Source organism: Dipodomys spectabilis, unplaced genomic scaffold (genome assembly GCF_019054845.1).
Source record: "Dipodomys spectabilis isolate Male_0828 unplaced genomic scaffold, ASM1905484v1 ptg000145l, whole genome shotgun sequence".
NCBI classification, from domain to species: Eukaryota; Metazoa; Chordata; class Mammalia; order Rodentia; family Heteromyidae; genus Dipodomys; species Dipodomys spectabilis.
This window is the reverse complement of record NW_024870822.1, coordinates 11,853,597-11,877,319: the sequence shown is the minus strand read 5'-3', so window position 1 is coordinate 11,877,319 and position 23,723 is coordinate 11,853,597. Positions and strand designations below refer to the sequence as shown.

Below are 23,723 nucleotides of genomic sequence, written 5' to 3'. Positions count from 1 at the left end.
CAGTAAGATTCCCGTCTGGCCACATCCCCACCAAGAGTTCTTGATTATAGCCATTCTAACTGGGATGAGGTGCTATCTCAGTGTTGTTTTGATATGCATTTCTTTTATGGCTAGGGAGGTTGAGCATTTCTTCATGTGTCTATTGGCCATCCTTCTTTCTCATTCAGAGAATTTTCTCTAAAAGTCTTTAGCCCACTTATTTATTGGGCAGTTGTTTCTTTGAGATTTGTTGATGGGGGATTTAAATTTTGGAGTTCCAGGTATATTTTAGATATGAGACCCTTGTCCATTGTATGTCTAGTGAAGATCTTCTCCCAGTCCATGGGCTTTCTATCTATCTTGCTATGTCCTTTGCCATTTTCGTAAAATCATTTCTTCATCATTTCCTCATCATTTTCTATTCTTTTCTTGTCTTTTTGCAGTACTGAGGTTTGACATGTGGCTCCTGGTTCCTGTACTAACCAAGCACTCTCCCCTTGAGCTAAAACTCTGCTCTGTTTTGCAAATATGCTGCACATTTCACTCACACACAGGCTAATATGTGTATAATACATATTATATATATATATATATAGTTCCATATTTTCATTATAGGGATTTTTTTCTATGAAAACATAGCATTGCTTAGGAAATAAGATGAGTGCTATTTGGTTAAGAAAAAAATTGAAAAGTGATATTTGAATACACTGGTCACATCTTTCATCTTAGTCTTCTTGGTCCCCAGTGCTTGGAAATGTCATCAATCTACTGTTATCAGAGTGTCAGACTCAGGCAGAAGCTTTCAGTTAATTTAGTTTTTGCCTGTCTTATAAAAGTCCCCTCTTAGATGGATGAATGTAATACTATATCTAAATCAGCTCCGCCCAAGAAATGCATACTTATGTCCAGGTAAAGTTTTAGACCTAGTTATCATGACAATTGCATAGGTAGGTCTTGGAATACTCTCCTCTCATTAGAACCAGGAAACCTAAGCAGCAGCAGCAACAACAACAACAACAATGCTCCTGAAGAGATTCTAGAATGGTATTTACGATTCCCAGATCTGTAAAACAGGATTTAGCTTGTAGTGGGTAAGGGGCATGAATATGTTCCTCTCCAAAACTTCTAAGAAGTTGCAGAATGTTTTCTTTCTTATTGAGAAAACAAGACATGCACCTACTATGTGTCTGTTAAGCTCGGGATTTTATGAAAAGTGAACACAATATTTCTGTGATTGAAGGGGCCATCATTCTTGAAATAATATCTTAGTATTTTAGAAGCACATATTTTTAATGGGGAAAAATCTTATTATAAGTCATTGGTAAAGTCTAAGCAAATATTATTTTACTTTTTAAGTTCATTTAAAAAGGCTTTCTGCTAGATAGAAATTTGTGTGTTATTCTTTTTTTCCTTTGAGCAAAGTGCTGACATCATATCATCTGTCCAATAACTCTATGGATCTGTGTTCTAATTTGTAATTGCTTCTCTTTCAAGCCTCAACAAAGTATTCCTGGAAACAATGACACCTCTCCAGCTGAGTCAACAAAGGAAGAAACCCAGAACACTACCATCTGTGATTCTCAACATGTAAGTCTACCTTAGAACAGCATTTTGACAATTCTAGTTCATCTCAACCTAAAACATTCTGTTTGAATGTACTATCTAATATTTTAGCATTGTCATTTTAAATGTGAGAAAACAAATGATTAGGTAAGAATATTGGTACTCCAAGAGCAAGATTCCTGGGAAAGTTATGCTGTGAGATGTTACAGACACAGATAGGTAAACACAGGTTCAGAAATATGTGCATTCCACAACCACAACAGGGAAAGTTGTTAAGACGTTAAAGAACAAGCAAACATAAACAGCTATGAGATAGAGTTCTATAGTATTAACCCAATAAAACAAACTTTGCCTTACAGAGAAACCATGCTATAATACGGGAAATTTTTAGTCTTCAAATGAAAGTATGGAATACAGATGGGCTAGAGACTAGACTTAGATTAAGTGGTAGAACACTTGCATGCATGCATGCCCAAGGCACTGGTTCAATCCCCAAACTGTAAAGAATTAAAGAAAATAGGACAATATAAAGTAACCTTTTTCTTGTTGAACTTCAGAAAGAGAGAGTGAAATATAAAGAAAAAAGATGAATTTGGGTGTCTGTGGCTCACGCCTATAATCCTAGCTACTCAAGAGCCTGAGATCTGAGGATCATGGTTCAAAGCCAGCCAGGGTAGGAAAGTTTGTGAGACTCATCTCCAATTAATCATTCAAAAACTGGAAGTGGAGCTGTGGCTCAAGTGGTAGAGCACTTGCCTTGAGCTGTAGAGCTCAGGGGACAGTGCCCTAGCCCAGATTTCAAGCCTCATGACCAGCAAAAAGAAAAACAAAAAGAAAGATGAAACTTGAATGTTTATATTTTACACTCACAATAAGTGTTCTGAAATATTAATTTCTAAATTATACATCTGTCATGACTACATTTAACAAACAACAAATGACAATTATGACTCTGAGTAGATTCCAAGACTGTCTTGCATCCAAAATTCAGATTTTCTGCTGAAACAATTTATGCCTGAAGAAAATCAAGTTGTATCTAAAAGGAGTAAAGAAAACCAGAAAAGAAGTTCACCAATCATCACTACCCTCTGCTGGCTTCCAAAGGATTGAAAAAGAATTAATTTCTCAAAAATTGTCTTAAATCTATATGTAGAGAAACAGATATTCATATCATAAGGGTTAGGAAACAAAGTCCAGTAGAAATAGAATATCTTCTACAACATTCAAGATAAAAAAAAAGAGTCAGAAAAACTTTGGGCAGAAAGGGACATTAGTAGTCAGAAAGAGCAACTTCTTAGAAGCAGGAAATTATCAAAGCAACATGGATAGAGGTCTGGTCAAGTGAATATGTATCCAAAATGTTAACTTGGGACCAGAAAGTGAGAGACGGATTCTCTCCCTTGGAAGTTTGGTTTGAATTTAATACATTACATTTTAACTATTTCGAAATGGGCAAAAAGACATTGTGCTAATTTAAAAAGGGTGGCATAATAGGTAGGTAGGTAGGTAGGTAGATAGATAGATAGATACATAGATAGATAGATAGATAGATAGATAGGTAGATAGAATTTTCTTAAACTTCTTTTTTTTTTAATTTAATTTAATTTTATTTGTGAACATACTGTACAGAGGAGTTACAGTTACATGGGCAGGATAATGCGTACATTTCTTACCAAGCATTGCAGCCTCCTCCTTTGTTTACCCTTCACATCCCTTCCCAGCCTCCCCCCTCCCCCCCTAATCCCAATCCTTCTCCTCCCCCCCCCCCCCCCCCCCCCCCCCCCCCGCACCAACGTTGTAAAGTTCGTTTTGGACATGACAACTTGTACTTCTCATTGTTGCAACAGGTCCACCTGTATCCTTAAACAACTGGTTTTTTCCCCATCTCCTCCACAAGTTATACTGACATCAAATATAGTGAAAGCAGGGGATATACTGTGGGGGAGGGACATACAAAGCAACAAAGAGATAATCTTATAAATGTGTTAGAAACACATGCATGAAAGAAAAAAAACATTAAAATACACATCTAAGGGTTCATTTTCCTGACATCACATTATCTGACCTTTTCCGCTTGACTCATACATATACTAGATATTACAAATAAGGGAAACCATGGGACCTACGGTTCTTTGGGCCTGGCTTACTTCACTTAATATAATTTTTTCCAAGTTTTTCCATTTCCTAACAAATGGGGCAATGTCATTCTTTCTGATGGAGGCACAGAATTCCATTGTGTATATATACCACATTTTCTTGATCCATTCATCTACTGAGGGGCATCTGGGTTGGTTCCATATCTTAGCTATGGTAAATAATGCTGCAATAAACATAGTTGTGCTGGTAGCTTTAGTGTGGTCTTGTTTGTAAACATTTGGGTAAATGCCCAAAAGTGGGATTGCTGGGTCATAGGGGAGCTCTATGTGAAGTCTTTTGAGGAACCTCCATACTGCTTTCCAAAGTGGTTGAACAAGTTTACATTCCCACCAACAATGAAGTAAGGTTCCTTTCTGTCCACATCCCCTCCAGCATCTGTTGTTGTTAGAGTTCTTGATTTTTGCCGTTCTAACTGGAGTGAGGTGATATCTCAATGTTGTTTTGATTTGCATTTCTTTTATGGCTAGGGATGTTGAACATTTCTTCATGTGTCTATTGGCCATCCTTCTTTCTTCTTCAGAGAAGTTTCTCTTTAAGTCTTTCGCCCACTTATTTATTGGGCAGTTGTTTCTTTGAGGATTTGTTGTTGGGTGGTTTAATTTTTTGAGTTCCAAGTATATTTTAGATATGAGACCCTTGTCCGTTGTATGGCTAGTAAAGATCTTCTCACAATCCGTGGGCTTTCTATTGATCTTGCTAGCTATGTCCTTTGCCATGCAGAAGCTCTGCAACTTCATGCAATCCCATTTGTCCAACCTTTCTTTGATTTGTTGTGTTTCCGGGTCTCTATTCAGAAAATTTCAGCCTGAGCCAAGGAGACCTAGGGTTTCTCCTATTCCATCCTGTAATGTTTTCAGAGTGTCTGCTTTGAGTTCAAGGTCTTTGATCCATTTGGAGTTGATTCTGGTGCAGGGTGATATATAAGGATCTAGCTTAAGTTTTCTACATGTAGTTAACCAATTTTCCCAGCACCATTTACTGAAGAGGTTGTCTTTCTTCCATTCTATTGTTTTAGCTCCCTTATCGAAGATTAGATGGCTATAGGTCTGTAGGTTCATTTCTGGGTTTTCAATTCTATTCCATTGGTCCTGAGGTCTGTTCTTATGCCAATACCAAGCTGTTTTGATTACTATGGCTTTATAGTAGAGTTTGAAGTTTGGTATTGATATTCCTCCAGCAGTGTTCTTTCCATTCAGGAGCGTTTTTGCTATTCGGGGTCTTTTATTGTTCCATATGAATTTTTGGATTGCCTCTTCTATTTCCTTGAAGAATGAGGTTGGAATTTGGACAGGTATTGCGTTGAATTTGTAGATAGCCTTGGGAAGTATTGCCATTTTCACGATGTTAATCTTTCCAATCCAGGAGCATGGGAGGTTTTTCCATTTTTTAAGTTCTGTGTTGATTTCCTTTTTCAAGATTTTAAAGTTTTCATCATAGAGGTCCTTCACTTCTTTAGTTAAGTTAATTCCTAGGTATTTTATTTTTTGTGGGGCTATTACAAATGGAGTTGCTTTCCTAATTTCAGCCACACTTTTCTCATTGTTGGCATACAGAAAAGCCATGGATTTTGGGGGGTTAATTTTATAACCTGCTACTTTGCCAAAGTTTTGAATCAGCTTGAGTAATTTGGGAGTGGAGTCTATGGGATTCTTTAAATACAAGATCATGTCATCTGCAAAGAGGGAGAGTTTTATTTCTTCTTTCCCTATTTGGATCCCCTTTATGTCTGCATCTTGTCTTATTACTGTAGCTAGGCATTCTAATACTAGATTGAAGAGAAGTGGAGAGAGTGGGCATCCTTGTCTTGTTCCTGAGTTAAGAGGAAATGGCTTTAGTTTTTCACCATTGAGTATAATGCTGGCTGTAGGTTTGTCATATACAGCCTTTATTGTATTGAGGAATGTTCCATGGATTCCTAATTTTTCCAAAACCTTCATCAGGAAGGGGTGTTGGATCTTGTCGAATGCTTTTTCTGCATCTATTGAGATAACTATGTGGTTCTTATTCTTGCTCCTGTTGATGTGATGAATAATATTAATTGATTTGCGTATATTGAACCAGCTTTGCATCCCTGAAATGAATCCTGTTTGATCGTGGTGTATGATTTTTTGGATGAATTGTTGAAGTCGATTGGCCAAAATTTTGTTGAGAAGTTTTGCATCAATGTTCATCAAAGAAATGGGTCTATAGTTCTCTGTCTTTGATTAGTCCCTGCCTGGTTTTGGGATGAGGGTTATGATGACTTCATAGAATGTGTTCGGTAGTGAGCTTTCTCTTTCAATTTCATTGAAGAGTTGGAGGAGTATTGGTGTGAGCTCTGCTTTGAAGGCTTTGTAAAATTCCGCTGTAAAACCATCTGGTCCTGGACTTTTCTTAGCTGGGAGGTCTCTTATTGCTGTTTCTATTTCAATGCTTGATATGGGCCTGTTAAGGTAGTTTAACTCATCTTGGTTTAGTTTTGGCATGTCAATATTTGCTAGGAAGAGGTCCATTTCTGTCAAGTTCTCAAACTTATTAGCATAAAGTTTTGAGAAGTATTCCCTTATAATGTTCTGAATCTTGGTTGTTTCCGTGGTGATGTTTCCATTCTCATCTCTGAGTTTATTAATTTGCGTGTGTTCTCTTCTTTTTCTGATAAGATTTGCTAAGGGTCTGTCAATTTTGTTAAGTTTTTCGAAGAACCAACTCTTTGTTTTGTTGATTCTTTCTATAGTTTTTTTGGATTCTAATTCATTTAATTCTGATTTAATTTTGATTATTTCTTTCCGTCTACTGGATTGGGGTTTATCTTGCTGCTCTTTTTCAAGGAAGTTTAGATGTGTCATTAAATTGCTAGTTTCAGATCTCTCCAATTTGTTGATGTAGGAGCTCAGAGCTATAAACTTTCCTCTGAGTACAGCCTTTGCTGTGTCCCAGAGGAGCTGGTAATTTTTGTGTTCATTTTTGTTGAATAGCATGAACATTTGAATTTCCTTTCTAATCTCTTCCATGACCCACTCTTGATTCAGCAGTGTGTTGTTCAGCCTCCATGTGATACCAGACTTTCTTTGGTGGCTTTTGGTGTTGAGTTCTAATTTTATTCCCTTGTGGTCAGAGAGAATGCAAGGTATAACTTCAATGTTTCTGAATTTAGACAAGTTTGCTTTGTGGCCTAAAATGTGGTCTATTTTAGAAAACGTTCCATGTGCTGCTGAGAAAAACGTGTATTCTGATGCTGCTGGGTGAAATGTTCGGTAGATGTCTGTTAAGACTAGTTGATCTATGCAGCTGTTTAGATCTGCGGTTTCTCTGTTGAGTTTTTGCCGAGTTGATCTATCTAGTGGGGAGAGTGGTGTGTTAATATCCCCAACAATTAATGTCTTTGGATCTATATGGGATTTGAGGGATCTATATGGGATTTGATAAATTTGGGTGCTCCATTGTTTGGCGAATAGATATTTAGAATTGTAATATCCTCCTGAAGGAGAGATCCTTTAATTAGTATGTAGCGACCTTCTTTATCTCTTCTCACGAATTTTAATTTGAAGTCTATTTTATCTGATATTAAGATTGCAACTCCCGCCTGTTTATGGGGGCCGTTTGCTTGCTAGATTTTGTTCCAGCCTTTAACATTGAAAATGTGTTTGTTTTTACGGGCAAGATGTGACTCCTGCAGGCAGCAGATAGAAGGGTCTTGTTTTTTAATCCAACTAGACAGTCTATGTCGCTTAATTGGAGAGTTCAGTCCGTTAACGTTAAGAGATAGGACTGAGAGGTATTTGGGAGTTCCTGCCATGTTATCCACCTTCTTGGGGGCTGCGAAAACTGGGTTCTTCCTATGGTTCTTGGATTCTCAGTTTGGGTGCAGTTTCTTGGCCTTCGTTGCGGTCTTGTTGGTTTTCTATGTGTAGGACATCTTTAAGAATCTTTTGTAGGGCTGGTTTGGTGGAGATTTATTGTTTCAATTTTTCTTTGCTATGGAAGGTTTTTATTTGGCCTTCAGTTATGAAGGAGAGTTTAGCTGGGTACAGTATTCTTGGTTGATAGTTGTTTGTTTTTAGGGCATGGCATACATCATTCCAGGCTCTTCTTGCTTTGATTGTCTCTGCTGAGAAATCTGAGGTGATTCTAATTGGTTTCCCTTTATAGGTGATTACCCTTTTCTCCTTGACAGCTTTAAGGATCTTTTCCTTGGTCTGAGTTGATCCTGTATGGATTATAATGTGACGGTGGGATGTCCTATTCTGGTCTGGTCTATTTGGGGTTCTAAAAGCTTCTTGTATCTGAATAGGCCTATCTTTTTGTATGTTTGGGAAGTTCTCTGCTAGGATCCTGTTAAACAAATTTCCTAGACCATTAACTTCTGTTTCTAGGTGCTCCTCTACACCCATTATCCTTAGATTAGGCCTTCTGATGGTGTCTTCCAGGTGTTGGATAGATCTGTCATACTTCTTGGACTTGTCTTAGATGGTTGTATGTTCTTTCTCTATAATATCTAGGCTGTCTTCAATCCCTGAGATTCGATCTTCTGCATGGTCTAACCTGCTGTCAAGACTCTCTACTTTTTTTTTTATCTCTTTTCCTTCTAATTGGTCAGCTTTGATGGCTTCAAGTTCTTTGTTGAAGCTCTGTTTTGGGTCTTGTATGAATTTCTTTACTTCCTTAATTTGGTGTTCAGTGTTTGTTCTCAAATCACTTAGTTGATTGGTTATGGTTTCTTTGGACTCCCATTCCTTCTGTTGGGTTCCATTCAGCATTCCCTTTGTGGTCTCCCTGACTTCCTTCAGCTCTTTGTTAATGGATTCCATGAATGCCTTTAGTGATCTTTGTGTGTTCTCTACCTGGTCTCTCAATTCCTGAATTACTCTTTGATTAGCTTCCTCCCGTTTGTGGGATTCCTGCAGTTCTCTTTCCTCCCGTTCGTGGGATTCCTGCAGTTCTTTTTGAGTGTTCTCAGCCTGCTCACGCCATTCTTCCCTTTCTCTTTGAGTATTCTCAAGTTGTCCACGCAAATCCTGTATCAGTTTTTGAGTAGCTTCCTCACACTTATGATATTCCTGTATAAACTTTTGGGATGCCTCCTCTCTCTCCCTATCACGCTCATACAGCGTCCTTTGTAAGTTGTCAAACTTCTCATTTATCATGTTTGCCACCAGTGTTTGTAGAGCTATTTGGGAACTCTCCTCTGGATTGTTCATTATCTGATCTGACCCCTGATTATCAAGATTTTGAATTGAGATACCCGGATTTGCCATTTTTCTTGTGTTTTTCCGGCTTACTCTGCCCATTTGAGATGAAAATAGCACCAGTTTTGTGCTAGAACACTATCTTAAGGCAACCATCAACGAACGTTTGCATTTATACAGTCAATACTCTACAGATACAATCTAGTTCAACAGATACATCTATTCAACATCAAACAACTATATGTTAATGGGCTTCGAACCGCAGAGAAGAATTTGGAAAACCAGAAATTTTTAGGGTTAGGGAGAGATGTGGGTAAAAATTAGGAATAGATTGGTGTGGGGAGGCACAGGGAGAGTTCACTATGTCCTAATCTCAATGCAGGAAATAGGTTGGGTAGGATGCAAGTAGAGAGGGAGAGAAAAAAGAAGAAAGGGAAAGGGAAATGAAAAGAGACCAGAAAAAAAATTAAAAACGTAAAAATTAATATAGTTATGGAGATTGAAAGACCATCTATTTAGAGAGGAATGTGAATATAATGAGAAAACAGGAGGGAGATAGAGGAGATGTGAAAAACGTAAAAAATGCTTAAAATATTATATAGGTATAAAGAGGTAGTACTGCTATTAAGGAATTTAAGTCTCAGAGGTTTTGGATTGAGTAATAAATTTGTGGATTAAGTGTGTACACAATGGGGGATAGGGTCTACTAGTTAACTATGGGTTTATCTGAGGATGTGCAGAACAAGAGTTAAGTCACATACAGAAGAACAAAAGAAAGGAAAAGGTGAAAAGGATAAGAAAGGGAGAAAAAAAAGATCAGAAGTTCAGTAGAGCTAGACAAAAAATAAAAAGATAATTAAGAAAGAAAAAGAGAGAGAAGACAAGAAAAGAAAGGAAAACGTACATTCATGTATTCCTAAAATAAAAATTATAAGAGGGAAAAAAAAGTTACTGGAAAACAATTATTTTTCAAAAAAGGCAAAAATTAAAGATTAATAAAAGTTTTAGAAAAGGAAAAAAAATTTTTTATATATATAAGGTACAAAAAAAAAAAAAAGAAAAAAGAAAAGAAGAAAAAAAAGTTCTTTGATTTTTTTGGAAGGGGTGGGAAGAATCCTGTATCTCCCTTTTGTCTGTAACCAGCCTCTTGTTGGAGTCTCTGGTCAGCTTGAGGTCCTGTGGCTTGATTGGTTTCTTAAGTCAGTTTGTTGGAACAGGCAGAAAAATGCTCTGCTTTACCCAAGATTTTGAGATGCCCCTCCCAGGTTAGTTTAATGGGAGGGTGATCAGCTTTGAGAATCACAAAAGAGGGGTGATGAGGCTAGGTTCTGGTAGAGTTGAGGCCTTTCAACAAACAGTAGCTTTTCCCTGGGGCTATTTTGTGAAAAATTCACAGAGCCCACCCTGGAGCCATTCTCAGGGTTTCTGTTTTTCAATTGATTGTGGAGGCTGCTAGAGGGAGGGGCAGCCTCTGGCTCTGGTTACCCAGTGAGGAAAGCCACTCCAATGGCTGGTGCCTGAGCTGGGTGACTTTTCCCTGGATGGAGCTGAGTCTGGCAGGTCACTTCACCGTTAAGTTCTTGTGACCTGTTAAATGACTCGTTTTATTCCAAGGCCTGAGTTGGAGCTAGCAGCTCCTCCGAGCTTTGTCGGTATCCAAGATGGAGATCACCGGTGCTGGGGGGGGAGGGGTGGCCTTCCCTCCTCTGCTCCCTGAGAAGGAGTGAGGGAGTCGGGCTTCTACTCACGCCGAGTCTTGGATCCTGGGTCGTCTCTGGTCTGCAAACTGCAGGATGAAGATGTCTGCTCCTTGTCGGTTCTTGCTGGTGTTGAGTAGAATCCTCTCGCCCGCTGCGTCTGGCTCCTTCGTTCCGGACTCTCTGTGTGAGCGCTCAGGTATGGCCACGGCTGCGGTTGCCGCTGCGACCCTGCCGCCGCTACAGCGGCTGCTGGCAGGCGCTCAGATGTGTCTCCTTGTCTTGGCTTCCCCTCTCTTGTCTAACTCTCTGTTGTGATGGCACACTTGGTGTGATTCTCTGGCTTAGGACTGTTCACTGGAACTCTATAACTGCTTTCTATGGGAGAGCTTGTTCAGATTTCAGCTTCTCCTCCGCCATCTTCTACAGGTCTTCTAAAACTTCTTAAAATAAGGTTCCCCATGAAAAGTTTTGTGCAATTACCTAAAGTTCTTTAACAATTTTGATCCACTTTTCTAACTGAATTGGACCTGAGGAAAATCAAATGTATTTTGTTCTTTTTTTCCTCTCTTCTTATACTATTGATATCATTCAACTGTGACAACTCTTTTAACTTCAGTAAATCCTGTAAGCATCTTTCAATTTGGTACAAGTCCTAATTTGAGTCTGTCAGAAATCTGTCAGCACAATCATAAAGGCTTTCTCTCTAACCTCATCTAAAAGTTTTGGTATTTGGAGTGTCACTTTCCAAGAAGCCAAAGTGATTGTGCAGAGACAATTCTGTGTCCATGGGGCATAGCTTGTCAGAGTGGCCATGCAAATAATACTCAAAAAAGTGAATATCTTATAAGTAGTAGAATTTAGTGGGAGTGGTAAGAATATCAATATTCAAATTCTAGAGAAATAGATCTCATTCTTCAAAATGCTATGGACTGAAGAGTTTTGAAAAGTAATTTTGCACAGGAAACATTCTGGAAATAAGCAACCAGTTGTCTAGGACCTAGCTGTATATATGTTTTAATTTTTTAATGATTTATTATTCACATCAATTTTAGTAATCTTGGGTTGGTTTCATGCACAAAACATCGAGGGAACTTTATAATATTAAGATTTTGAATAAGTTCTTTCAGTAGAATCTAAGTAGAATGATGTAGAATTTGGATTTTTTTTGAAGGTTCAATAACTTTTTCCCACACCCGGAGATACTGAAATGACTATACTTAACTATATTTTGAATAAAAATGAGTTTAGATAAGGCATAACTTCTATAGTATATTATTTGGTAATTGATTTTTTTCTGCTTAGAACAGCACTTTGGCAATTCTAGTTCATCCCAAAATAAACAAGTAAATAACCACTTTGCTATAATTTTGATATAGGTTGAAGCTATATATGATTTTAAGGAGAAATATATCCTAATAATATTTCCTTTAATCTATAAAGATTGGCTGTTTCATATGCATAATTAAGTTCATAAAATCAGTATTTTCTTGTTTTGTCTAATATTTTTATTACATTCTTATGAACTTTAAAATGAGAAAAGCCAGATCAGACGACATTATCCAGGACAGAGCTATGCATATGACAGGTGTGCATAGAAATAATATTTCAAGTAAATATAAACAAGAGTGTTTGATGAAAAGTATCTGAAATAGAATTCAACATCGGAGGAGATAGCAAAGTACATAATAGAATATCAAAACCTAGCGTTTTTGTCTTGGGGTTCATGTTGCTTAACATCATCTTATCTGACCTTTTCTGCTTGTGTCAGACATATACAGTTATTACAAATAAGGCATGAAGTGAAGTTTGGAAATGATAGATTAGTATGGAGGGGAAGAATGGTCAAAATTTTCCAGGAATCTAGGGTCCTTAGTTCCTTGTTTCATTATTCTATGTGCAATCAACCTGTCAATAAATATTTAATTTGTGTTTTATTTCTCACTGGTCATAACTGAGACAGAAATTAATACAGGAAAATATAGAAATCCTTTTAAAATCTAAATTTGAATACCAACTTAGCTGTTTCCTAACGTTGCCTCTCTTTTCAGATTCCTTATCAGTATACAATAGATTTGAAATTGAAAAATATTTTCAATTTTCAACATGGCTGAAAATCACCAGGTCAGCCAGGAAAACTTGTCAGGTTCTCGTGCCAAATGTTAATGAACAGTAGGCTTCGACCAGAGTTTAGGAATGCCTGTTACATAAATAACACATCTAAACTTTCTTCTGTCAGTAGGTTATGCTAAATATTTAGAGCAACGTTCCTGCTAATTTCTTGAAGATATTACGTGACATTTTATATGAGATAGGTTTCAAGTATTCATGTTCAACTACATCATAGATGTTCATATTACTTTCCTCTAAAAAAAACTGCTGCTATTTAGTTTTAATATCCAAAGACTCTAAATATTATATACCCAACTTGGAATTAGAAACCAGCTCAGTTTTAGTTATGTTTGTCTACTTATTTTACATCCTGCTCATCCTTTTTTCTTTTTTTTTCCTGTTGGGCGCGGAGCCTGAACTCTGGGGCCTGGGCACTGTCCTTTAACTCTTCAGTTCAAGGCTAATGCTCTACCATTTGAGCCACAGTGCCACTTCCTGCCTTTTCTACTTCTATGGTGCTGAGGAATTGAACCCAGGGCCTCATGCATGCAAGGCAGGCGCTCTACCACTAGCCACCTTCCCAGTCCCCTGCTCATCTTGTAAGCAAACTTGGCAGGGTGATTTAGGAAAATGTCCTTTGGATTCCTTGATCTTTTTTGCTTTGTTTTGTTTTTCTGTACACTTAGCGAACTTGAAATGGATCACTAAAGGCTTAGCACCACATTGTAGTATCAGTTTGTAGTATATTTAAATGACTTTAAAAGCTCTTTTGCTGGAATGTTAGTATTGTATCACATTGAGAAAGCAAAGAATATACATACTTTGTCCCATTTTCCTACAGCTTGCAAATGTGCCTCATATGGCTTAATAGCAAATCGAGTGTCAAGGACATTGAGCGTTTCACTTTAATTTTTGCTTAGGGATTAAGAGTTAATGCTCAATGTAAATAGCATTGCGGTATTTGTGACTCCTATAACTAGCAAACATTTAATTTTTTTTAATGTACTGAGGAAATGAAAAGCAACAATGGCTTATGTTTGTTACTGGGAACAATTGCTCCGTCTCCCACCATTATCCCTGCTTATGAGTCCTGACCAAAGACAGCCTATTAAAGAGCAAAGTATTGTTTAGGGAAATGGGAGAAGAAAATGTGCAAAAATAAATCTGAGAGCTTCAAGTAAAAAACTGTGCCACTTTCATTTTATTGAAATTATAGTGGCAGTAATTTTAAGAATATCTAGTTTGCTATGACAGGCAGCACTCAGTGTTTGGAATTTGATGGCTTTGGTGAGTTATTGGATCATATATGATTATCAAAATAGGAGATGCAAGGCAAATCCTAGTGTGATTACATTGAGAGTCACACCCCATTATCATTCTGGGCTGCACTGTGTCAGACAATCTGAAAAAGTTGACATCAAAAAATTAGTTTTGCTATGCCCCAGAGTATTTTCCAGAAAGAATAAGTGTAACTCCAGATAAAAATTCCCTAAAAATTTCCAAATCGAATGGAAATCCTAATGTTTAGCTTCCTATGAAAATTCAAATAGCAGGCTGAAAAGTGTAAATAGTTTTGATTTAGTTCCAGAATCAATATGATCATCCTAAAAGCAATGAATAATCTCTTCTGTAAAGAAAAAATAGCCCAATTAACACAGTACTATTTTTGAAAAGGTTTTGGCTCAACCAGCATATACAAACAAAATAATCTCATCAGCAATTCTTTGACCTCATGTCTGGAACATGACATATGTGGCTTCCTCCTGTTTACTTCCATAGTGTTTGGTTTATAAATAAATGTATTGCAGTGTACAGATTACAGAGCAACTGTGACTTGGCCAGAGGCACGTGATAAGAGATCATTGATGACAGATCATTGAGTCCCTCTTATTGCTGGATGCAGCACTAAATAGTTTAAATATTTTAACTTTAAAAATAATGTTAAGTAATCTATTTCTTACAAAGTACAGCATTTAAAAAGTTAGCGAAAAATTCAATTTCTTAATTACATTAGACTTAAGTCATGGAGATGGGAGGGCAGGGATGGTAGGGGAAAAACAAAAAAGGAGGCAACAATGCTTGATAAGAAATGTACTTAATACCTTGCTCATGTAATTGTAACCCCTCTGCATGGTATTTTCACAATAAAAAAACTTATTACAAAACAAAAAAAATAAAAAACAAAAAATGGACTTGATACATTTTTTCTCCTTTGTATTATTCTAAGAATATGTGTTTTCAGCCTCTACTTTGCTCCATCTCTAACTTTAAATCTAGAATGAACTACAATATTGTATTTTCATAAATACTACATTGATATGATTTTGGTAACCCAATTTTGTATATGTGTCTGAGATATTTTATTGTTTTAGGGAAAGGACAAAAATCACAACTAACCTATTTTGTGAAGTATTATCAAATGTATAAGTAATAACAAATTTATGAGATCTCTGATAAAGCATTTTTTCCTCTTGAATTCTTAAAGCCTTATTCTTTATTTCTGAGCACAGGCCTAGTCTATAATTAAAAATAAACAAAAAACAAAAGAGCTCAATATCTTGTTAGAAGCGTTTTGATGACTATTAATTCAGTCATTGTGCCCTGTATAAATGGTCACTCTAAATAAATATACAACTTTATTTTCATGAGTAATTTTCAAATGTGAAGTTTGAAATAAAGTCAAATTTATCCATGAGCTATAATAAAAATCTTCTTGCCTAAGTTAGGTTAGGTGGGTGAATTTAATGATTTTGTATTGAGGATGAACATAAATAAAATTCTAAAATATCTTCATCAAAGGCAAAGTGACTCAAGCAAGAAGCTTGACTCATTAATGATTTCCTTTTGTTTAAAATTATAAATGGAATAGGAAGAAAGAAAAAAGAAAAATAGTGATCCAATTCTCTAATAATATCAAGGTACTCTATTATCAGTATTACTATATTGATATATATCAAAAATATAATCTATGAGAATAATAAAATTAAAGTTTCTGATAACCGCATTTTAAATCGCCATAGGATATAAGCACTCACTAATAAAATAGAGAGGATTTAATTAAAGGAAGAGAAACTGAAGAGAGGAAATTTATAAACCAATTTTAAATTATCACTTAGTATGTGAAAGTCATTTAGAATCTTCTGTATAGTTGTTAGTTGTATCTAATTTGTCCAGTAACCTATTGAGGGAGCTTTTAGTTTGCTAATCTTACAAATAAAAAATCAGACCTTAATAAGTTGAAGATCATATAGCTAATGAGGTAAATTACTTTATCTTAGTCTCTTAGTCACTATGCAAAATATTATTCCTGGGGAAATGTATGAACATTAAAATATTATATCTCATAGCTTTAGAGGAAATTTTAGTAAAAACGGAAATTCCAGGTCTTCTAATGAACAACTGTCTTAACTGTGGTAATTCTCTCTAATAAAAAGCAGAAGAGGTGAGGAATTTTGATTTTTTTTGAAACAGACTATATCCCATTCATGAGGGTGGACCTTGGAAAGTGAGCAAATCACATTCTAAGACATCTATGTCCTAATCTCATCATCCTATATATTAACATTTAAATTCTCATTTTAAAAGTAAACAGATATTCTGAAAAGGAGGAAATTCTAATCTGGAATGCTCTGCTCTTTAATAGCATTGACTTTACTTCTTCATTAGTTTTATTACTGGACTTCACTCTGAAATCAACACCTCAATTGTAAATACCGTTACCCTCATTTTATAACTAAAAGTGAGATGACTTGAGAATTCTCACTTAGCATTTTATAGTCTACTGCTGTCCTGTTTTTCAACTCAAAAGATACTGAGTTGTACACAAATTGATATGAAGTAGAGTGGAATAACTTACTGGATTTTCTGCTACTGCCTCTACTATCTCTATCCTCCCTCCCCCCAACCCCTTTCTCTCTCTCTCTGTCTCTCTGTCTCTGTCTCTGTCTCTCTCTCTCTCTTTCTGGCTCTGTCTTTTTCAAGATAATTACTCTGACATTGAATCCTTTAGGCATTCTTTAAGATGATTTTTTTTCAGAAATATTTTAGAAATGTAGTGTCTATTTTATTCTGTCAAAAATTAATGTTGATGAACCTAACATTTTCTATTAGTGAGCATTCTTTTCACTCCTATAAAAATCTAAAGTCCAGAAAGCTCTGTCTTTACTAACATACATGATGTCAAGAATGGAAGGTTATTGGAACTTCAAATTCATTTGAGATTGGTATCAAGCCATGCGCTCATAATTGCAAGGGAAGTCTTGATAATGACTAGAGACATCCTGTGTTAGACTCCTCAGCACTATGATTATAGATTGTTTTTTATGCACATAGGCTAGTAGCAAAATTCTGTCAATTATATCAATTTATTTTTAGATTGATTTTACAATAGCCATGTTCTAGTATTTTGTTAGGTAATAGTTCATTTCCAACACTAAAAAGCAAACTAGAATTTTTTAATGCTGTCAGAGAAGATGTGTATGTGTAAGAGATTTTAATGACTTTAATGTAAGGATGCATTTTGGCCCATCCCATTTCATACATCAGAGACCCAGCCTCTTTCCTTCCTAGTTCTCCTGTATAATGCAATGTGCGACCTGCATATAAAAGCAACTGAACCTGGGCATGTTTTCCAGATCAGTCTGTGTATTTTATTACTTGAATTTCTAAATGATGGAACAGTTTTGAAGACATATCTGAGCCTCTGATTTTCCTGTTCATGCCCCTTGCCAAGTAATATTAATTTATTCTTACTAGCCATGAAACAGAAAATACTTTGTGTAATCAATCCTTGTTATATTCTTTTATATAAGTATCCATTTGTCCCAAGTATGATTATATTGTTTAGTTGTACTTGTAAAGGGAAAATATAATCTGAACTTTCCCTTTACTATTAGGTAAAATAATTTTAAGATTCAAACTGATAATGATGGAAGAGCTTCTATTTCTAGAGAATGTTTCAACTTAAAAATGATATTCTTATCAACATAGGTTGGCCTAATGTTCAGTTTTGCAGAGTACCAGTTCTTTTGTAGATGGCAACATGTAAATAAAACAAACCAAATCAGCCAGGGATGCATAAATGGGGAAAACAAAACAAAAACAAACAAACAAACAATTGAAAGGAAGAATAGAAGGAAACAGGAAAGAAGGAAGAAAGAAAAAGAAGGCAGGAGAGAAGGAAGGTGGAAAAGGGGAAAAAGTGAGAAGGGAGGAAGAATAGATGCAGATACTGAGGGAATTATACAAATAGATGGTTACATGCATTATAAGTAGGGAGATATTCTTATTTTGGAACTAAGAAACATTGTGTAAAATTAAACTCAACATAGTTTTCCACTCTAACTTAGTCATTGTGCCTTGATTTTTGACAATATTATGGGTTCAATCACTTCGATGCTTTGTTTTATATGTGCCTACTTTGCTACCTATCATATTATTGTGTTACAATCAACATAATTCTTATTATATGATTTAAGTATTTTATATAATTAAGAATCTTAAGACATGATTTTCCAGATAAAAGTATTTGTCTATTATGCATTATTTAAATTACTCATTTAGAATAAATTTTTGTCTATATATGTTTTACAAACCCACATAATGTAGATAAATGCAAATTATTAGTTTAATGGTGGATTCATTTTTCAGAGGGACTAATATTAGAAATTGAAATATACTTTGTCAAAAACAGTTCAGATCATTTTCTGTCTTCTTAAATTGCTTACTGAAATATTTACATGAATATATTTTACACCAGAATTATAACAGAGAAATAGGTAAATATGAGAAATACAAGTATATTTCAACATGCTATAATAGAAAATGAATGTATATATTGACATTCTAAAATAAAACCATTATTTTCAATATAAATTGTTGACATGATTAGTTCTTGGTATTTTTCTTAGATTGTGATGGGCATGGCACCACACAAATGAAAAACTTGTCTGAAAAATTTAATATACCTTTCATCCCCAATTATAGTTAGCTGTTTCATTATAGAAACATCACCACCTTTGAATAGATGGATATTATTGCAGATATGAATTATTAAGCATCTAATAAGTGTTAGGTTCTGTATTCCAAGCTTCTTGGACTTTTTTACAACTCAGAAAAGTTCCATAAATATTCTTTCTTTCTTTCTTTCTTTTTGTTGGTTGTGAGGCTTGAACTCTGGGCTTGGGCACTCTCCTTGTGCTCTTCAGCTCAAAGCGAGTGCTCTACCACTTGAGCCACAGTACCACTTCCAGTTCTCTAGTGGTGTATTGGAGATAAGTGTCTCAGTCTTTCCTGCCTGGGATGGCTTTGAAATGTGATGCTCAAATCTCAGCCTCCTGAGTAGCTAGGATTACAGGCTTGAACCACCGGCATCCAGCTTAAATATTATTTCTTTTCCCTGTTCATTAAATGGAAAACAGGATACACATTGAAAAGTTGAGTAATGGCCCCAAAGTCATACAATGAACAAATGAAGAATTGAAGTCTATATCATGTTTTCTGAATACAGATACTAGATTTCTAACTGCTTAGGAACTTGCATATTATCTCAGATTACCTTTGTATATCTTGATGATAAGCACTATTACCTTGACTATAAAAAGAAAATATTTTAAACCTGAGGGGAATTTTGACTAAATATATTCCAATTCTGCCTTCCAATTGTGCTTTAACAAGCACATATCCTATCCCCTAAAATGTACATTTTTTTCAGTTCACATGCCATATGCTCTGCTTCAATATCGATTTCCTTGAGGAAGCAGGAACATATTACACAATTATGTCCTCATAGTGTCTATATGAGTATTCGTCTTTAAAATATCATTTATATTATACTCCACCCAGGATTTGGTTGACACTTATATAAGTAATGTTTATTAACATACCTATTACAGTGAAAACATTAGGACCAAGTGTTAAATCTATATCTTCTATTTCATACTTCTCAAGACCTCTTCTTTTACTTCATTGACGTCCATGACTCTTACAAAACATGAGATTATAGCTATTTAAACATTCAACGACTTCCAATACATGATCTTCATATGTTGAAGGGTACATTAAATTGAGAAAACTTGAGAGTTACGTTTGCAAATTTATTTTATATCATAATACTTTATGGAATTTGTTCCTGGTCTTTAAAAAAATACAAGAGATTTTTTTATTTGTTGTTGTTGTTGTTGTTAATGCACTGTGTGAAGTTATTTCTTTTTTGTTGTTGTTTCTTTTCCCTTTGGTTTATCCCTGTTGTCACCATATTTGATTAGGGTACCTTGTGTCTTTTTTAAATACATTTTTTATTATAAAAATACTGTAAAGAGGGATCATAGTTACATGAGCAAGATAATGAGTACATTTCCTATCAAGCATTGTTACCTCCTCCTTTGTTTTCCCCCTACTATCTCTTCCCTCCCACTTCCACAACTACACTCCCTGCCCTCCTGCCTAAATTGTAGTTTGTTTTTCAACATAGTGCCTTGTACATCTCATTGTTACAATGGGTCAACCTGTATCCCTATTTAAGCATTTTGTTTTTTCCCTTCCCCTCCCCAAATTAAAGAAGTGTATACACAAGATGCAGGGCACCGACATCAAATGCAGTGAAAACAGGGTTTATACTGTAGGGGAGAAATATACAAAGAAACAAAAAATCACATGGTACCTTATAAATACATTAGAAACAATAGCAAGAAAGAAAAAAGAAAACCAATGTGTCTCTATCGTGGGGTTCATTTTGCTTAACAACATCTTATCTGGTCATATGTACATAGCTTTTACTTTTTCTGCTTGTCTATACTAGCTATTGCAAATAAGGGAAACCATGGGATCTATGGTTCTTTGGGTCTGGCTTACTTCATTTAATTCATTTTTTTCCAAGTCTTTCCTTTTCCTAACAAATGGAGCAATGTCATTTTTTTATGGAGGCATAGAATTCCATTTTATATATATATATATATATATTATATATACATACACATATATATATGTATATATATGTATACATATATATATATGTATATATGTATCACATTTTCTTGATCCATTCATCTACTGAGGGGCATCTGGGGAAAGTGGGAGAAAAATAAGGGAGGGATAAGAATGTTCAACAAGAAATGCATACAATACCTTATATATACAAATGTAACTACACTATACATCACCTTACAATAAAATTAAATAAAAAGTATTGACAAGTGCTGCTGTACTTTCTACAAACATGATTTTCTTAGGTACCTTATGTAAAAATAAATTTTGGGGCTGGGAAGGTGGCTCAGTGGTAGAGCGCTTGCCTTGAATGCATGAGGCCCTGGGTTCGATTCCCCAGCACCACATAAAGCAGAAAGAAAAAAAGCCGGAAGTGGCTCTGTGGCTCAAGTGGTAGAGCACTACCCTTGAGCTGAAGAGCTGAAGGACAGTGCCCAGAGTTCAGGCCCCACGACAGGACCCAAAAAAAAATAAAAAATAAAATAAATAAAAAATAAATTTCATGTAAATGAAAAAAATATTGTAAAGATGATGTATGGAAGGGTTATAGTTACATAATTCAGGTATTGAATACCTTTCTTTTCTCATTTTCTCACAGTTGTTTTTTTTTTCCCTCCCAATCCCCCACCTCTCAAGTTGTATAGTTTCTGGTCTTCTAAGAGACTAAAATCAAAATCATCCATTCCATGAAAAATGCCTAGAATGGTGACCATTTGTCATAACATGAATATTGTATGTCATTTTATTTGGAGCTTCTCCTCAAAGTTAGCAAGGTGGTCTTCCCATTGTTCCCAGACATTATCTTTAACTTTTCTCTGTAAACTCCAGGACCCTTTCTAATCTTTCTTTCTTAACAATAGCCCTTCAAACATTTCATGTTAACTCCCAATTCTCTACCACTTGACATTTTTTATTTGAAAGGTAGAAAACTATTCCTAAATTTTAAGGTTTACTATGTTAACATTTAAAACTGTGGCCATAACCAACTACACAGAGAAGAATCTCCTGCAGTGTTTTCTTTGGGAATGAATGTGATAAAGTTGGTAAAAGGAAAGAAATAAGTTCTAAATGCCTAAAAACCTTCTATCAATAAATTGCTTCTTAAGTATGTTCGACTAAAAATTCTTCCCACGAATACAATAAGCTCATTTGAATTTTTAAAATAGAAATCAGTATTTTAATTTTATTTATTTATTATTATTATTTTATATGTATGTACATTTTGGTGTGGGGACTTGAACTCAGGAGCTGTTCATGATCTCTTACCTTTCTTAACTCAAGGAGCCACATCTCCTTCCAGCTTTATAATGATTAATTAGAGATATGAGTGTCTGGGTATTTCCTGCCTGGGCTGCCTTTGAACTATAATTCTCAAAGCTCAGCCTCTTAACTAAGTAGGGTTACAAATGTGAACCACTAACATACAGCTGGAATCAGTATTATTACATAGTCATTCTGCATAGGTTGTTCAAAACATATACAAAAAACAGATTTATGCTGTAATACATATTTATTATATGTTGAAGAAACAAATATTATTAACATTGCTTACAATGGCTATTTCCTGAATCATGTACCTTAATGTTCATTATTCTCCTTGCTTCTGTAATATAGGATATATTGATATAGGTGGGATGGGGTGGATAGTACTGGTTGTGTTTTAAATAACTCAGTGTTTTAAATGATTTTCTTATATGATCCTTATAAATATTTGTGAATAAAATGAATCCTCATTTAAAAACAATGTGAAAACTGAAAGTGAAAAACACTGAGTAATTCTCCAAGGACTCAAAATGAGCAAAGAGTAGATTTTAGATTACAAACACAGAGTCTAACTCATGTTACCTGTGTGGGACATGGGAAGTGTTTCTCTCTTCTTTTGTATTTTTTATCCTGTTATATGAAAATAAAACTTTTCTAAAATTGAATAAATAATATCTAAACATGTACATAAACACACAGTCATAAGAACACTGGCTACACATTTTAGCCCACAGGTTTAATCACACATTTACTGTGTATAGTCATAAACTGTCTTGTATAAAACCCAATTGAATTTCTAAAAAAGAAAAAACTTGTAATTCTATTTCAGGTGGTACCAAGGATACTAAAAGAAATGAAATGCCAAGAATTATATACTGTGGGATTTGAGAAGGATGAGCAATAGCATACCAATCTGACAAATAATTTTGTGATTGCAGGTGTATTTAATAGTTCTGATGAAAAGCAAATCTGTGAGGCTCAGTAGGTGAGAACAATGACTGATTTCTCCATGCCCTTTCGTTTATCTTGTGAGCCTGTGATATACTTCACCAAGGCGAACACATCTTACCAGTTTAGAAAAATAAAAATAAAACAAAAGAAACAAACAAGCCCTGATTTCATTCTTCTCAGTCATATTTTCCTTTTCACCTTTTGTGACTGGCACGATCAGAGAAAGTCATGGCAACTAACATTTGCCAGAACTCATAATTTTATACTAATGATCAAAATTCCAAGAGTTTCGATAAAAGTATTTACTAAAGGGAGGACTAGTAGAGAACCTGATTCATAATAAGTTTAACAGAAATGGCATTGTACCTTCTTTGAGGATCAGGTTTCTCCTTTCAAAAGTGAACACATAAATCTAGACGCTGGTTACTCAAGCCTGAAATCCTAGCTACTCATGGGGCTGAGATCTGAGGATCATTTCAAAGCCAGGCTGTGCGGGAAAGTCCGTGAGACTCTTATCTCCAATAAACCACTAGAAAACCAGAAGTGGCTCTGTGGCTCAAGCTGTAGAGCGCTTGCCTTAAGCTGAAGAGCAGGGATGGTGTCCAAGCCCAGAGTTCAAGCCCCACGACCGACCAAAAAAAAAAAAAAAGTGAACATATCTCCCTGTTCTTTCTATTACTTATAATTGACTAAAGGCATATTTTGTAAGACAGAACATTTAAGTCTGATGTTGCTTGGTAATAACCATGAGAAAGGGCAACATAAGAGTTGAAAAACAGAAAAGTTATACATACAGCAATCCAACACAAGATTTATGATTACCAGGTACTTAGAGTCTAAATTGGTGAAGATC

At 35.4% G+C, this 23,723-nt stretch overlaps 1 protein-coding gene across 1 annotated transcript in view; it reads left to right on the top strand.

Annotated features, from left to right (window-relative positions):
• Positions 1-23,723, top strand: part of Luzp2 (leucine zipper protein 2) — a 363,177-nt gene that overhangs the window by 334,907 nt on the left and 4,547 nt on the right. The window contains exon 10 of the mRNA XM_042691597.1: positions 1,474-1,566. Coding sequence (XP_042547531.1) covers positions 1,474-1,566 — 93 coding nt within the window. The remainder of the gene's footprint in view (positions 1-1,473; positions 1,567-23,723) is intronic.